This window comes from Oreochromis aureus, linkage group 7, assembly GCF_013358895.1.
Source record: "Oreochromis aureus strain Israel breed Guangdong linkage group 7, ZZ_aureus, whole genome shotgun sequence".
In the NCBI taxonomy this organism is placed as follows: domain Eukaryota; kingdom Metazoa; phylum Chordata; class Actinopteri; order Cichliformes; family Cichlidae; genus Oreochromis; species Oreochromis aureus.
The window spans coordinates 33,160,126-33,177,731 of record NC_052948.1 but is presented as its reverse complement, the minus strand read 5'-3'; the positions used below and the strand labels follow the sequence as shown (position 1 = coordinate 33,177,731).

At 40.6% G+C, this 17,606-nt stretch overlaps 1 protein-coding gene across 2 annotated transcripts; it reads left to right on the top strand.

Annotated features, from left to right (window-relative positions):
- Window positions 1-2: 2 nt before the first annotated feature.
- Window positions 3-17,308, top strand: LOC116324890 (cilia- and flagella-associated protein 44). Of its 2 annotated transcripts, none has more exons than XM_031745662.2 (35): window positions 3-67; window positions 160-254; window positions 1,020-1,173; window positions 1,787-1,949; window positions 2,615-2,717; window positions 2,791-3,007; window positions 3,178-3,292; window positions 3,713-3,877; window positions 4,660-4,815; window positions 4,902-4,949; window positions 5,183-5,282; window positions 5,585-5,679; window positions 5,765-5,974; window positions 6,260-6,370; window positions 6,468-6,620; window positions 6,955-7,167; window positions 7,929-8,071; window positions 8,181-8,460; window positions 8,737-8,786; window positions 10,477-10,639; window positions 10,819-10,949; window positions 11,662-11,873; window positions 11,950-12,094; window positions 12,201-12,354; window positions 12,509-12,750; window positions 12,887-13,115; window positions 13,211-13,414; window positions 14,099-14,294; window positions 14,370-14,471; window positions 14,674-14,804; window positions 14,926-15,042; window positions 15,812-16,013; window positions 16,251-16,411; window positions 16,617-16,751; window positions 17,053-17,308. In XM_031745662.2, the coding sequence occupies exons 2-35, from the start codon at window positions 179-181 to the stop codon at window positions 17,272-17,274; spliced, it is 5,298 nt and encodes a 1,765-aa protein (XP_031601522.1). In that variant the 5' UTR covers window positions 3-67; window positions 160-178; the 3' UTR covers window positions 17,275-17,308. The 2 variants fall into 2 exon arrangements, with proteins under 2 accessions (XP_031601522.1, XP_031601520.1); XM_031745660.2 differs by having other exon boundaries at window positions 14,367-14,471.
- The last annotated feature ends 298 nt before the right edge of the window (window positions 17,309-17,606 follow it).

Sequence of the window (17,606 nt, the reverse complement as noted above, 5' to 3'; positions counted from 1 at the left end):
CCCGGCAACGTAGCAACAGACTTTACAGAGCCGTATCCAGACGATAGGACTTTAAATCCATCTGGTGGTATTGTGTATTATCGTATTCTAAAGCTTAACTTCCTTCATTTCAAGCTATAAATACCTTTGAATAATAGACTGTCTGTGTGTGTTTCACAGAGCAGGTAACAAACAGGAAATGTTGGGAGAAAACGGAGCTTCTGTTAGTGAACAGACTGAAAGCACACGGACATCTTTACAGGAAAACATTGAAGGTCAGGCAGCTTAATGCTATTTCCCCCCAAGTTTAATTAATAATTGTTTTTTTTAATGTCAGATATTTTAATTTACTTTATTAACCCGCTTTATTGCAACTTTTAATGAATGAAAATCCATTATTATTAATTATTAATTTATTTCATATTTCATATTTTAAATTTACATATTTACATTTTAAACTTAAAATGTTGTATTTTTCTCTAATTTTCTCTTTTTACTTTATTGAGACATTTATTTTGATATATTGAATTTTATTGTACACAGCAATGTCCTCATTCTACCTAGCTAAGCTTTGTTCTAGGTTGTATTAAGTAGTTTTGGCTAATGTAGCAAAGGAATCTCCCAACTTTGGGGTAAATAAAGCATGTATTCTCATGAAGGTACCAAGCTAAACCCAATCAGTTTTAGATACTTCGTTGTTATTGCAGTTTGCTGATCATTTTATGTCATGCACCACGTAAAACCCAGTTTCAGTATCACTTCAGTAGCACTATCACTTTAAAGCAAGAAGGGGTTGCTGGGTTGAATCAGAAAATAAGTTGTGAAGACAGTGTCCTGGAGGAAAGGTCTTGGCTGTAGATGTTACACTTGGAGTGGGTGTAAAATTGATACATAAATGTGATTCAGCACTAAAAATTTAATGTGGCTATCCCCTGTAGTTCCTAAGTTATGAGTGCTAAAATACTGGAAAAATAAAGTTAATTAAATGGTACAAGTCACGAGCGACTAAAAACTGTTTTCACATCTTTCCTTCCTCGCAGAATGTGATACCAAGCACTCAGCAATGCAGCAGGAGGCTGGGAGCCAATCAAAAAAGCAACTCCCTGCAGACATGTACTACAAATATGAAGAGCTTCACTCCAGACCGTACATCACACCCGATTCTGAAATCCCAGAGAACCTCCTGCATCTCTCGTATCCTTTGCTGAAAAATATTTTACACATTCCCATGTTCCATTATAAGAATAGTGCACATAGTTTATTTTGAGTAGTTTTTAACTCCAGCTTTTATGTATTCAATTCAATTAAGTTTTATTTATACAGCAGCAAATCACAACAACAGTCGCCTCAAGGCACTTTATATTGTAAGGTAAAGACCCTACGATTTTATTTAAATATGTTATAAACACTACCTAACTCTATATTGTGCTTATGTTTGCAGCCATTATATGTTTAGCTTGTATTATATAAGTGTATGTGTAAGTATGAATGCTCAGTATAATATACTGTACATTTAAACATGCGTTGCGTATATTGTATGTAATATGTAGTATAGACTAAGCAGTAATATTGTTTAATAGAGTAGCATTATAGTGCCATTATCTTATGGTATGTGTCATATATAACTCTGCTAATACTAATGCTTCTAAAGTAATAGTATGTATAAACAGTATGTGGAACAGAGATATTAGTATATTGATACATTATTATAAAAAAGCAGTTGTAATTTTCTTTTGCTAAAAAAACATTTTTCTATAACACTGATGTGAATTTTAACTTTGATATCCTTAATTAATGATGCAATCAGTCACTCCTTTGGCTATGACTGTGGACGCAGGGCAAACCTGAAGCTGCTGGATGACAGAACTCTGATTTTTATAGCGGGGAACATGCTCGTCCTGCTCGATGTGAACACCAAGGAGCAGAGATACCTGCGCTCCTGCAGTGGAGGGGGAATCGGAGCAATCACGGTAAGGGGAAATTACTCATCATGCAAGTGAACTGTCCCACAGAATCTGCAATCTCTGTGACTGGCAGCAGGCACATTGAGGAGATAAATAATGCTACTGGGGATTTAAGCTTTAGCGGGAAATCTACGGCATAACTACATCGTAACCCCAAATTCCTCTGAAAGCCCACGGTGTAACCCAGCATGCACCTCTCTAGAAATGTAATTATTACACATCATGTTGACTCAGCCCGCAACTAATATGATTGGCCTGTTTACTACTGCAAATTCCTCCTATGCATTTCCAGCAACTTTTCTGCTCTAGTTTTATAATTTAACAGTGTGGCTAGCATCAAATGTAAAACTCCAGGATAAATGCCAGCAACCTGGTCGGCTGCTTATGTAGGTTATATCGTAGGCACTCCAAAGATTTCCTGCAGAAGTGTACATTTATGCACCTACAGTTTTCAAGCAGAAATGATTGAGGTACATACACGTAATACCTCACTTGTTTTAATGCAGTATTTACAGGAAGATTTACAACCCCTTATTATAAAATGCATTTGGTTCAGTTGCATAATTAATCACTTGATGACTGCATTTTCTCAGACGTGTGTGTTTGTGTGTGTGTGTGTGTGTGTGTGTGTGTGTGTGTGCGCGTGTGCGTGTGTGTGTGTGTGGTTAAAGGCCCACCCTGGCAAGGAGTACTTCGTTGTAGCAGAGAAGGGAAAACAGCCCAACATCATAGTCTATGAATATCCTTCATTGCGACCTTACCGCATCCTCAAAGGTAAAGCTGATTCATTTTACAGTTATTATCTTAATGTTATTTGATGGTCTTGATTTAACCTGCATGTCTGTAGGTGGTACCGAGCGGGAGTACAGTTTTGTGGAGTTTAACCACAACGGAAGCATGCTGGCCAGTGTGGGGAGTGCACCCGACTACACACTGACACTGTGGGACTGGAGGCAGGAGGAGGTGATGCTGAGCTGCAAAGCCATTTCACAGGAGGTCTATCGAGTCAGCTTCTCCCCATACAACCCAGGAATGCTCACAACATCTGGATTTGGGCACATCAAGTAAAGTCAGAGTACAGTCCTCTGAAAATGTTGCAAAAACAACTTTGAGTTAGTTTCTTGTTTTATGCAGAGGATATTGTGGTAAACTCTGGGGTCAGAATAACAAAGGTTTTGAGGTTTTGACCCTTTTGCAATATCAAATGTTTTTGTTTTCTTTCTCTCTCTCTTAGGTTTTGGAAAATGGCAAACACATTCACAGGTCCTAAATTACAAGGACTTATAGGACATTTTGGGAAAACTGTACCAACTGATATCGAGGGCTACGTGGAACTTCCTGATGGAAAGGTCTGTACTCGAGAGTCAGAGGCTACCTCCAAGAGAGCCTCTTAACTTTCCATTAATCCATTTAAATTGAAACTGGCCGCACATCATCTAGTGAAGTTTCCAGATAAAAAGCAAGAATTTTACATTTTTACAAATATAGTCCTGATTACATGTGTAAATTAAAGTGAATTGGTGATTTGTCATTAACTGTAGATAAGAGGTAGATGGTGTGCATGAAATAAAGCTCTGTGTGAAAGTACGGGTAAATGTAGCTTTTAGAGGTCAGTGATACTCGGAAAGAAGTATTTACATACCACTTCATGTTTTAGTCAAGAGTATGGAGCCCTGCAAGGGACATTGGAGAAAAAAAATGAAGATGAACTTTTGCGAGATCGGCTCCGTACAAAAGAACTAATATTTCACTTTACCTTTTCCTTTTAGGTGTTGTCAGGAACAGATTGGGGCAATTTGCTGCTGTGGGATGGGAACACCATCAAAGTGGAGATTTGCCGTAATGATGGCCGAACCTGTCATGCAGGGACGGTCCAGCCATTTTCCCTAGAAGATGGACAGCTGATGACGATTGGCTTTGATGGTGTTGTCAGGGTAAGATCCTTGCTACACCAATCACAACATTAAACCATAGAGTCCCCTTCTTTTGCCAAAAACAAAAACATTTGACCTGTCAGAGCATGGCCATGTGTCCCCTGGGTGTGAACAGTAGTAACCGCCAGCAGATACTTCTTGTCCTTCAGCTTGTTCCATCACATGTCAAACATGCTTGATCCTGAAGGAGGCTACTGCCACTGCAAGTCAATTTTTTACAGCTAAAATTCACAATGAACTTTTTCTGAAGGAGGAAATAATTATTCTTTTGGGAACTATGTTGGGGACTATTGCCCTGGTGGATTAAAATACATTATTTTTAATTATTAGTACTTTATTTATCCAGGTAAAAAATCTCATTGAGATTAAAAATCTCATTTCCAAGAGAGACCTGGCATCATGCCAGCAAAAGCATTGATATTGGTCTAAAGAGAGTACAGAGGCTCTATTTCAATCTGTCTACATGCGCCTGCTTGGACGAGCATAATTTTTTTAAATTAATGGCTAGAGTAGAAATATAGAGGCACTTTCTCTTCCACTTGAAGAAACTGGAATTTGTGTTGAGCGTGGATTTGAGCAGATGGATTTATTGAGATCATGTCAAGCAGTTATTTTAAAAAAATGCTCATATTCTCTTTTAAGATAATCCTGGTGCTTACAGTACAACCAATTTTCTGTAATACTTTTACCATTATCTTTTTTAACCAATACCATTCTTTTCTTCTTTCTAGTTGTACAATTGTATCAGTGTATGAATATCGAAAGTAAAATTTTCCCATCAGGTTTGGGACTTTGAGAGGATCAACACAGCTGACAGTAACAGCGACGGCAGTAGATTTGAGATGGAGCCCAATAATGAGCTGGTGGTCGGACGCAATGTGTGCCTCTCCTCTGTGGTGAGGAGCTCCCTGCCTCACTCCTTTGTTTGGTTTGCCCAGGTCAGAAAAAAAAGGTTTGCACTTTTTTTTAAACACACGATCCACACTCACCTCGGTCCTGATCACTCTCCTGTGTGAACTTGTAGGATTCTAATGGAGCCATCTGGAAACTGGACCTTTCATTCACCAACACAGTAAGTTTCCTGCCTCTTTTGTTTCTATGGAGAAGCTATGTAAATACAGTAGTTTGTTTATTGGGGATTTGAATGAACAAGTAACAGTGCAGACATTTCTAAATGGATGGATTGTAACTGATAAAAACCAAAATGTTATATTCTCCGTTCTTCATGGGAACTTCATTATACCACTGTGTGTCATAATACAGTGTGCAGGTTCTGGCCTGTGTAATAAACTCTTTTGTGTGCAGAGTCCTGATCCAGAGTGCCTGTTTTCTTTCCATGCTGGGATGATTCAAGGCCTGGACGTATCAAAGAAATCCCACCTGATGGCAACAACCACTCTGGACTGTGAGTCCATGTGTGCTTACATACCTGTACACATGCTCTCCTTTTCCATTGATTCAGTGCTAGTGGCCAATCAACTACTAGCAGTTCCATACATTTCACAGAAAAAGGCTGTTACACTTAAACTGTCGCCACACCCCAAAGCTATTGGGCCCGAATTTGGAACCACTTTCATGTCAGTAGATATGAGAAAAATCACCAAAATCACATATGCTTGTTCTCATATATATATATACTATATATACTATATATGTGAAAACACATACAAACTCTGTAAGAGCTGCTACTTTGTTCATGTCATCCAGGCTCTGTCAAAGTTTTTGACTTCTTGGGAAAACGAGAACTGACCACCAGACGCTTTAATCAGGGAGGAACTGCTCTCTGCTGGGCTCCACCTGTGGTGAGTGTGTCAGTAGAAAACTGAATTCTTCTTCCATACAGTGTAACTAAAAAGGCTCAACGATGGCTCCGGTGTTGGCTTTAAGGTGAACCAGAGTGGAGGTTTACTGGTGACCGGCTTTGAGAATGGAGTAGTACGCTTGCTGGAGCTGTACAACCCGCAGAGGCTGCAAACAATCACAGGACAGAGCCCCGAAGGAGATGCCGAGCTACGCCTCAGACAGCCCTTCAAACCACATGATGCTGCTGTTACAGCTGTGGCATATGAACGAAACGGAGAGATCCTGGCCACAGGAGTAAGTGGTTTTCTAGTTTACTACTGTGGAAGCATATAATATGGAGTACCAGTAACAAGACTTCTGTAGATAGGCTAAATTCATCAGCTACACAAAGCTAGGTTTTGTCAGGATTAATTGGCTTTGGCAAGAAGGAATTTCCACCCATTAAAAGTTCTGCTACAGTTAAGCTAGCTGGAGGTGAAGTGTGTAAAGTTTCTGTAGACACGTTATCAGTTTTAAGGTTAGTTTTGGTGTTTGTTGTATCTTTCTGATATCTCTTCTTATTCTGATCTTTCTCCTCAGAGTGCTGACTGCACTGTGTTCTTCTTCACTGTTGGAGAGAACTACAACCCCATTGGTTTTATCCACGTCCCTGGGCCAGTACAGGCGCTGGAGTGGTCACCGCATTCTCACGTAAGCTCACTGTTTAATCATCGCTGCTGTGAATGTGAAGGGTCTCTGTGATAGTAAATGATTTGCATAACGTTGTTTTTTGTACTTTTTTATACAGAGTGATAACAATCTGCTCATCCTGTGTCAGAGTGGTCATGTGGTTGAGGTGCACAGTCCTGATCCGGCAACTCAGAAACCAACCAACACCTTTCATCTGTCAGAGCTGCCCAGAAGATCCTTCAAGTTTAAAAGCATCAAGTCTCGAATCAAGGTCTGAAAGTGGTCTTTCTTGACTTTAGTCTGTTTGAATAAATTTTCATCAGCACCACTAAGGTAAAAAAAAAGACCAACATTTACTTCTGCGAGCGTTCATATTTTGGCAGTACAGCTCTGTGCTGGGACCTCTTTGTTCTTCTATAACAAGCCCCCCCCCCCCCCGCCTTAACTTTTATGGCTGCTTAACGTTTATGGCTCCATTACCTAACTGTGTTTTTGTACTCAGTTTTTCTTTATTTTTTCCTTTTTACTTGTTTAAAAGAACTGCTTCTTTAATTGGAAGAATCTTTTCAGATCAGAAGTTTTGCATTTTAAATTCTGTGTTTCAGAGAGAGGAGGATACTGCAAGAAATAAAGCTATAAAGGAGAAGAAGAAGAAAGTGAAAGAAGAATGGTTAAAAGATACAAAACAGCCAGATGCAGAGCAAGAAGAAGAAAAAGAGGAGGAGAAGGAAGAATTACCTATTATCTATATCCCTGATCCACCAAGTCCTCTCTGCTGTGGCTTCTATTCACAGCCTGGCCACTTCTGGCTCTCCATGGTATGCATACAAACACAAACACACACACCCATAATGTGTCTGTTTCTTACAGTCATACAGGAATATGATACCAAGTTCCTCCAACCACAAAAGTAGAAAATATACTAGACTACAACCAGATCAACATACATGGAGAGAGCCTTCGTTCGTTTGCTGTCAGTGAGTAAAAACATGTAAAATCCACAGTTAAAAAGGGTGAGGTACCAAATCTTTTTTGATAGCTATCAAAACTGTCCAAAAAACAAACCATTGTGCAATATCAGATACAGTCCAAAAAACAAGAAGACTGGAAAAAGAATCTCCACTTTTAAATATATTGTGCACTCCGAGAGTCTTTAGTGTAGTTGAATGCAATGGCCACACACTACAGTCACATTCATCAGCAAGCATCAGTCTAACTTTCTGCATCAGAAAGTTGTAACAACTGAAAAGCACTAAACTGAACAGGATGAGGAGTCAATTCTACAACGGAGCAGGGCAGGTAAGGACAATTTGAAGAACTTAATCACCAATGAACAAAACAGGTTTATATGAATTTTGTTACAATGCTGGCTCTGGCTAAAGCCCTGCCTTGTCTAGAGATTCTGTTTAATCCTATGCAGATATCTATTTATCAGTTACCAGCCATGCAGTTTTATAGAAAGGAGTTTATAATATCTGTTTAGCTCTGGAAGTTGATAAGATATAGATAAATATCCTTAAGTGTGATTTGTTCTTCACGACTAAGTGTTTTCTGTGCTCTGTCTCTCTGTACCCTGTAGGGAGGCTTTGACTCAGGCTTCTTATATCACTGCAAGTTCTCTGAGAATCAAGATGAGGATCCTGAGCAGCGCCAGGATGAACCATTCAGCTTTCTGCCTGTACATAATGCAGAGGATGACCCCATCTGTTCCATCACCTTCAGGTAGTCTGAAGACAAACTAGCTTTTCTAAACTTTTGTGTAGCTGTTTACATTTGACATATTTTGAATGATAAAGGTGGTGATTGAAGTGCAATTCCTGGTGCTTTGTAGCTCCAACAGACAGCTGCTTCTCTGCGGCATGAACTCGGGCTCCATCAGGATTTATCCCCTGCAGCCTGGTGACCACAGCCTCACCTCCATGCAGGCTTACTGGACACTCAGCATCCACGACAACCAGTATGGACACCTGCGACACATCCGCTGCAGCCACGACGACCTGTTTGTGCTGACAGCGGGAGATGACGGGAACATCTTTTCCTTCAGCCTGCTTCCTTCGGAGGAGATGCAACAAAGCCTGCAGAGAAACAGAGCCAAGATTCCATCACCCAAGGTCAGTCACATTTTGTTGGCTTATTGCCTTTAAGCCAATTATATAATAATCAGTTTCAGTTTGTAAGGGACTAAAATTGAGCTAGTTTATGTAATCTAAGTTTAAAGGGGCACTTTATAGGCCTAAATGCTGAACTTGTGGTCACGTGTTCCCAAGTAAAACAGTTCAGTGGAAGACAGACCAAAGAAAAAAAAAAACCCAAAGAAAAAAAAAGTTTAATAAAATTGTTTTATATGTGTGAGGTTGTATCAATATCATCTTTTTTGCATGATTTAGATAACTCTTGGGAATGAGACTGAGGATATTGAAGATCCAGCAGCCTACAGGTGAGAATAAATAGCAATTTTTTTTATAATTTGGTATCAATTAATAGTTTCTTCCTCTGTATATCTACCATTTTCTCTTTTTGGGACTCTCATAAACCGTATATACAGGTGAAACTTGAAAAATTTGAATATCGTGCAAAAGTTCATTTATTTCAGTAATTCAACTTAAAAGGTGAAACTAATATATGATATAGACTCATTACTTGCAAAGCGAGATATTTCAAGCCTTTATTTGTTATAATTTTGTTGATCATGACTTACAGCTTACCCCAAATTCAAAATCTCAGAAAATTAGAATATTGTGAAAAGGTTCAATATTTTAGGCTCAAAGTAGCTGTAGTAGTAGTACCTGTAATCAGCTAATTAATCCAAAACACCTGCATAAGGTTCCCGAGCCTCTCTCAGTCTGGGTTAGTAGGAATCACAATCATGGGGAAGACTGCTGACCTGACAGTTGTGCAGAAAACCATCATTGTATGGAGGGAAAGCCATAAAAGGTAATTGCAGAAGTTGGATGTTCCCAAAGTGCTGTATCAAAGCACATTAATAGAAAGTTATGTGGAAGGAAAAGGTGTGGAGGAAAAAGGTGCACAAGCAGCAGGGATGACCGCAGCCTGGAGAAGAATGTCAGGAAAAGGCCATTCAAAAGTCTGGGGGACCTTCACAAGGATGGGATTGAGGCTAGAGTTAGTGCATCAAGAGCCACCACACACATCAAGAGCCACCTGGACATGGGCTTCAAGTGTTGTATTCCTCTTGTCAAGCCGCTCCTGAACAACAAACATAAGAAGCATCTTACCTGGGCTAAAGGAAAATGGGATTGCTGTGCTTGAGTGGCCAGCAAACTCACCTGACCTGAACCCCATAAAGAATTTATGGGGTATTGCCAAGAGAAAGATGAGAGATATGAGACTGAACAATGCAGAAGAGCTGAAGGCTGCTATTGAAGCATCCTGGTCTTCCATAATACCTCAGCAGTACCACAGGCTGATAGCATCCATGCCACTCCGCATTGAGGCAGTAATTCATACAAAAGGGGCCCAAACCAAGTACTGAGTACATATGTATGATTATACTTTTTAGAGGTCTGACATTTCTCCATTTAAAATCCTTGTTTTATTGATTTCATGTAATATTCTAATTTTCTGAGATTTTGAAATTGGGGTTTTCATAAGCTTTAAGCCATGATCATCAAAATGATGAAAAATGAAGGCTTAAATAACTTGCTTTATCTTGCTTTGAATGTAATGATTCTATGTCATATAGTAATTTGAACTTTTGAGTCGAATTCGTGAAATAAAGGAACTTTTGCGTGATATTCAAATTCAGTTTCACCTGTATATAATGGCCAGTAGGAGGAGACTCGTCCTGTTTCACAAAGACAGAGAAAGAAAATAACCCTACAACCGTCACATTTGTGACCTAAGTAAGCATTTTCCTGATGAGTTAATGGTCTCAGTCACTACTTTTAAGTCTTATTGATGCATTATGTTTATTTTGGACATCAGAGTTACATATACTTTACAGTATTGACAAGTAGGCAGAATATGAGCATGCAGGGTTGCTCGGTTTCACAGCTCGTGATATCATGTTATAAACCGCCAAAGTGGGGGTGGCGAAAGCTTGACTGTACACAATGAAAATTTTCAAGTTTTCTCTCTTCTAACTTTCAATTGTCTCCTTGTTTCAGCTTAGAGAAGGCTAAGCAAAAGCTGCAAAATGACCAACTGCAACAGGAGGTTGAGCTAAAGGTTTCTGAAAAGCAGAAGAACCTGAGTGAACTCCAGAAGAAATTTAAGAAAGTGCTGAACGACAACCAGAATCTGCCGGAGCACATTCGCCTGAAACCTGAGGTACAAATGCAAATCTGGGATGTGTATGTGTGCACTGTCCCTGAGTTGGGAAATTCAGCTGGGTTGCCACTGAAACTGAGATTCAATGAGATCTGAAAAATAATCTGATCTGTAATGTTTTACTAAGGGATAGACACAGTAGATTGTTGTTAGATGTATGTGTTGGTGTGTGTCTGTAGGAGCTGCAGCTGGACCAGCGATGTTACAAACAGGCAGAGAGGCTGAAGGCCCAGCGGGTGATGGAGGTCAGGAAGCAGCTAGCCTGGGAGCAGGAGCGCTGCAGCATAGCACTCAAAAAGCTACAAGACTGGTACACACAAGTTTTTATTATACAACTATTTATATTATTCACAAATCAAAACAATAGTAATTTATCTTAAAACAAACCTTTGTGGTGTGAAACAAACTATTAGCTCCCTTTCAGCCAGCCTTCTTCTGGTTCTGATTGGCTGCCCCTCAAACAGAAAGTTTGAACCCCTGGTGGGACAAAGCTGTGTTCCTGACTTGACTACTGACCTGCACAGACTTCATTACTTGAAACTTTGGCCATGTGAAATATGAGCATGCATCTTTAGAATAGTGTATGTAGCTACACTGTAAAAGGTTCGGCTCAGAAATTTTATGACACATGGCAACCTTTTCTTACTTACTTTGAAAGGTTAAGTCCGGATACTATCGCTTAATGTGTGTGTGAGTGTTTGGTTCTGGTTTTTGTTTTTTTCTTTGTTATTGTTTTGTTTGTTGTTGTTGTTGTTTTTTTGTTTTTGTTTTCTTCCCTTGCTGTTATTCATTTATTTTATTATTTACTTTTTATCTGTAATTTTTTTTTATCTTATCTCTTCTGTCCTCTCTGGCTGGGTTTTAGTTACACTGTTCTGGATGGGTGGGGGGGGCACAACTGTTTGTTAATACTGCCGTAATTGTTGTTAAAAGCAATTCTTTGTTCAATAAAAAGACCTTGATCAAAAAAAAAAAAGAATAGTGTATGTAGCCAACTGACAAACACCTATGCTTGATGTTAGGTTCAGGGACTCTCTTGGTGGAAAAATGGTCACTGTGGTTGCCATCCAGACCAGCCACAGAGTCTCCACTTACCATTTACCGGAGCTTGCCGAGCTTTCAGCTTGGGTCAGGCATCAGAGCACAACAAGAGAGCCTGCAGGAGACAGAGATGCTGCAGTAGATTGTAGGAAAGTCAGAGCACAGACTGCAAAAGGCAGCAGCAAAATTGACGGTAAGAAAGTGATTGTGTCTTTGATTTACACATCAAAGATGTATCTTGACCTGCATTGTCACCTGTGTGTATCCAGAGGAGGAGGTGTTACGCCACCCAGTGATTTGTACAGCAAAGATCAAGCTGGGAGATCGTCAGGAAGAGAGACTTCGAAAGGCTGCAGAGAAAGCCGAGCAAGCTCGAGCCAAAATAGAAAAGAAGAAGCAGGAATGGGCACAAATGTGAGTGACTCTGCAGGTGTCAGGTTAACCCACTAAGGAGTAGCTGGGACTTAAATGATTACTATGACGCTGGTTCAAAAATGAGTTCTGGTTTTTGGTGTCTCAGTTATGCAGAGAAACCAAGTGAGGACTATGAGGATCCGAAGGACGTGGAAGCCATCCGTGAAGCCAAAGAGAACATCGGGGACTATATCGGGGTGAAACACCGGAGGGTGAATGCTGAGATGAAGAGAGAAGAACTGATTTCCTTGGAGGAAAATGTACAAACTCACACAAATACCAAGATGTTCACATCTGCTTTAAATATACTTTGTGCTATCTATTTCACACCTACGTGCAGGCATATAATTATGGTCCTTAAATATCATTATTAAATTATCTGGATAATCTAATGACTTACTCGATCATCACTAGATGCATGAAAAGCAGAGTGAGGTGAACAGACGGATTGTGGCATTGCGGGACTCCAAACTTGGTCTGGTGTCTTGGTTGCACACTCGGGCTCAGCGGCTGCAGAAGGTCCAGCAGCGCCTGGCGGTTCATCTCCGCCGGCCTCCACCCATCCTGCCCAACATGTTACCAGAGGAAGTGCCAGAGGAGAAACTGCGGTGCAGCCACTCCACCTTGGAGCGATACCGGTCACTGAGGGAGCAGAGGTACAGAGGATGGCTGTTCTCTGAAAGCCAAAAATGTTAATGGTTTCAGTTGGTTTGCTTGACATTGTTGCCACAATGACATGAAAAACATTAGAAAACAAAAACTGCAGATTTTTTTTGTTTTGTTTTTAAAAAGGTTTAAGGATTTGGAGCAGGAGGGAGCAGCGAGTTTGTTGAAGCAGCTGGAGAAAGAAATGGAGGAGGAGAAAAAGGAAGAAGAGCAGAGGAGTGATGAAGAAGAAACTCCCAGATTGTCTGTGTCATCTGTAACCAACGAAGGATCTGAACTGAGCGAGCTGGAGGAGGAGCTGCAGAAGGAGGAGGAGATCAGACTGCTGCATGAGCAGAACACTCTGCTGGAGGAGGTCATTGTCATTAATGATTTTTAACTGAATAAAAGGCCAACTAGTTGGAATGTCTTCTGGATAATAACTGATGTGGGGATGGATTTTTTCCTCAGATGGAGACTGCGGTTTGTCAGTTTGACGCGGAGCTGCTGCTGCTGTGTCGACAGAAGCTGCATCTGGACTGGCGGCTGAAGCTGGCTGACCTCCGCCTGGTGACGCTCTTCCAGGAGATGCTGCTCCTCAAACAATTTCAGAGGAGAGAGGGAGGCTTACATGAGAAGCTCAACACCTGCATTACGGAGGAGAACAGCATCACAGTAGGTGGATTTCATTAGCCTGGAGTTGGTGTTTTTATTTAATAATATGCTTTAGTAATCTGCTTAAAAGGATATATCAGTGTTCTTATGTTTTAGCTCACCTTTGCACAACCACACGCATCGTTATTCTGAATGGACAGTTTAGGGATAAAACAGAGTGGCTCATTTGACCATGAGCAGAGGAGAGATATTGGGTTTATTGAAAGGTAGATGTTAAAGATGGAGAAAGCAAAAGAGGAGGTTTTTGGATGGTGACTGTCATAACAGGAAGACGTTGTTTGTTTGTTTAGGGTCAGCACAATGGCTTCATACATCATGCCATCTTCCAGTGATAGTCCTTATTTTTTCTCTATTCAATTTTTTTTTCTGCTCCTAAATGTGCTTTAAAATACCACTGACTTACTTTAAATTGATAAAAAGACTTAAAAAAACAGACCTGAAGCATTGAAGATTTTATTAAACAGGAGATATTTCTTGCCATGCAGTCATACAAGTCTGCACTGGCTCAGATTTGTGACTCAAATTTACAATTTATTTTTTCACACATAACTGCAATAATTGTGTAGTGAGTGCTGCCAAACACTGGTGGCCAGGAAATCAATGTTTGCCAAAAAACAGTGTAAGCACAACACTGGGCCTGCAGTTGTTGTAGTTCTCACACGTCCTTCCTCTGATCACTCACAGTCAAAGCTGGAAGAGTGTAATGAACAGCTGGAGATGAAGAGGAGAGACATAGCCAAGCTGCAGGAGAGGGAGAAGGCTCTGACTGCTGCCTTCCAGGCTTCGCTCGGGGAAAACAATAAATATGAAGAGTTTCTCACCAAAGTTTTCAAGAAGAAGATCAAACGCGTGAAGATGAAGGAGCAGACGGGAAATGAAGGTGAGGGAAATTAACACAGTGTATGTAACGATGTGTGCATCAGTACTTTATGATCACAGTGTGTGTTTGTAGAAGAAGAGGACAGTGATGGAGACTCTGAAGAAGACGATGACTGGGATGATGATTATGACAGTGAAGAAGGAGGAGCTGCTGTGAATGACAGTATTTGCCCTGAAGGTCAGTAAAGTGGTGAAAAACATTCATCTCCTTTACTTTTTTAACAGTGAAAACTTTTGTGTTGTTCCAGCAAGAGCACAGAAACGTTTCGGTACTTTGAAACACATCATTAAAGACAGATTTCAGGTCATTTCATTTTTTAGCCTTAAAATAGCTCTCTTTAATTTGACTTTAAGCATAAGTCTGTGTTTGTGTGTCTCAGGCTGTGAACCTGAGCTGTTTGAGAACACACTGCAGCTGCGTGAACGTCGACTGGACCTGGAGGAACTGTTAACAGAGGAGAAAAAGAGCGCTGAAGCTCTGAAGAAGGAGAGCGACAGCCTCGCAAAGAAGGTCAAACTCATCGCTTTTCATCACTGTTGTGCTTTCTGTAGCTTGCTCTTGTTATCACTCACGTGCTTTGCACTCATGCTATTGTGCATGTGTTTTTGTGTGGATTTGATCTGCTCTGCAGGAGAAATCGGTGAAGAGCAGCCGGGCTGCACTAGAAGATGACTTGGATTTAATCAACAGGGAGAAACTGCAGAAAATCAGTGAACTGGATGTGGTGGTTCCTCTGAGACTGCACCAGGTAAATGGGATGTCATGCTGGATATTCACTGCTGACAAAACTGCTTCAAGCAAGTCTTTCGAGTAATACAGCAACACATAACAGATGGTTAATAGTGCAGTGGTCAGCCTGCTGTCAAAAATACTTATAGTGAGAAAGTACAACCAGATCAGTCTCTACAAAAATAATTGATTGGTCTATTTCACCGAACATGCAAGCTTTTACAAAATCTATGTGAATCCTGCTTTTTTTTGGAATATTAATTGTTTTTTTTCTAAATGTATGTTAATTAAAAACAAACTTTAGAAATCATAAATTTTAAAAGAATATTGCAGGAAATAAAGCGTTTTTCTCAGAATGGGTATTTGGACCGTGGCGATCACACAATATCCACACATTTTAATAGCCATTAAAAAAAATTCTGTGTACATGTTATTTTTCCTCGTGGAGTTATCAAGTCCCACAGATGTTTAAGTCTTTAAATAAAATGAATAAAACAAAAATTCAAATGAAAAAAGAAAGTAGAAGAATATACACCTCAACTGCCACTCTTTTGCATGCATGATTTTATTGATCTTTATTGATCCAAAGCCAAACTGACTTAAAACAAAACATTTTCTTGGATTTTACAGATTTTTATGAATATTGACCATAATAACTTCCATGCAATACTTTGTGATGTTTTATTTAAAAGAAATGGCTACAGTGCAGTTTAGTGGATATTACAGAAGTTCTTGAACTTTTTCTTTTTGTTTTCTCCTTCCTTCCACTTTCACCCTGCGTCTTCCAGATTGAGTATGTTGTTAATGGCTCAGTGCCGTCAGATCTGAGCGAGGCGTTGGTGCTGGACAAGAGTGAGCTGGACAGGCTGAAGGGGCGCATCCAGCTGCTGCAGGGGGAAAAGCTCTATCAGAGAGATCTGCACCGTCAAGCTCGCCAGCAGCACACCAAGCTCATCCACGACCGCAGAAGCATGGCTGCCACTATCCAGAGTAAGAGTCTCTGACATGGAAAAGCCGAAATGTAAAGATACACGAGAAGTTCACAGGTCACATGTAGACATTGGCTTTAAAAGAAAACACACGTGCAGATGAAAACAAATCCAGATTTGTGTTGCAGGATTTGCCACATGGCTTCAAGAAAACATTCCTCTGACTTTGTTCATGCGTAGATTTGATCAAGTGTTTGTTGATCTGTGCTGTTGGGCGCCTGCTTGTATCTTGGTGCAGCACTGGAGCAGCAATGCAACGAGCTGATGAGGACAAAGTTTGGGAGGCTCGTGGATTTGGAAGCTTTGCAGATGCTGTCGGGGAACAGGAGGCTGGAGGAGCTAAAGCAGGAAAAACTCCTCAAAGAAGCCGCTTATGCCAAGGAGATCAAACAGTGGGATGTATGCTTACCTGTGTGTGTGTGTGTGTGTGTGTGTGTGTGTGTGTGTGTGTGTGTGTGTGTGTGTGTGTGTGTGTGTGTGCGTGTGTGCGGGTGCGCGAAGTGTCTAAATCTGTGCTGTGCTTTCATCATTTGCAAAGTGAACATTTTAAAACCACTTCAGGTTAAGTTTTTTTTCTACTTGGGGGGTGTGTGTGTGTGTTCAGGCTAAGGTAGAAGAGGCACGTCAGGCTTTGATGGAGGTGACCACGTGTAATACGGAGCATCTCCGCAGCGCAACGAGCCTGAATGAACAGAAGAAGGATCTACAGGTTAAACTCAGCACCAGCCAAAAGAAAATGGTAAACAACGTGCAAGACTGATGAGCCTGGGATCCACGGTGTTACAGACATATATAATTAAATAATGCAGTCACCAGGTGTACAGTTTATTTTAATAGTGTCGTTTAAAAAAGTGAATCCTGCTGTAATTATATGCACTTCTGCTTTTCTCATTCGGATCCAGAGACTTATACAAAATGGTCCTGGGTCAAGTTTGAGCCCCGGATGTCTCATGTGCCCTTTAGCTTGAGTTGTATTTGTTGCTATCATGTGTTACTTTGCCCATATACTCTATACTCTGTGTATGTGTGCATGTATCCAGGGCAGACAACAGTTCCAGGACTACAGGAGACGCACAGACCAGGAGGCGATCCAGAATCTCCAAGACCTGGTGATAAGGCAGTCTCATCAAGCTGAAGCCCTCAGGAGAGAGATCCACCTCCTTTCGTGCAAAGGGGGTCACATGTTGCCCCCTGATCACACCAGACTGCCACCACTTTCCCCCTTGCGCACCCACATAGGCAGCATCAACACTGGAAAATAAAGAATGTCCACATAGCGCAGCTGAACAGAGTACGAAATATACATGCACCCATTTACATCATGAACACTTTGCACACCAATAAGGCTTAAGAATCATGGACTGTTGCTTTTCAGTGACCCCCATCACCTTTTCTCTACTGCTGCTTTCAGATATTAACACACTTAAAGAAACATAAAACAAATAAGCACCCAGTACAGGGACACTTATTTAATGAGATATGATTAGAAACATAAATGAAGTGATGAAATATGCAGTATTTCTGTATTTTGATCCCACAACACTACAACCAGATGAATAGAATCAACTTTTTGGGACTTCCTTACCTGCATGTT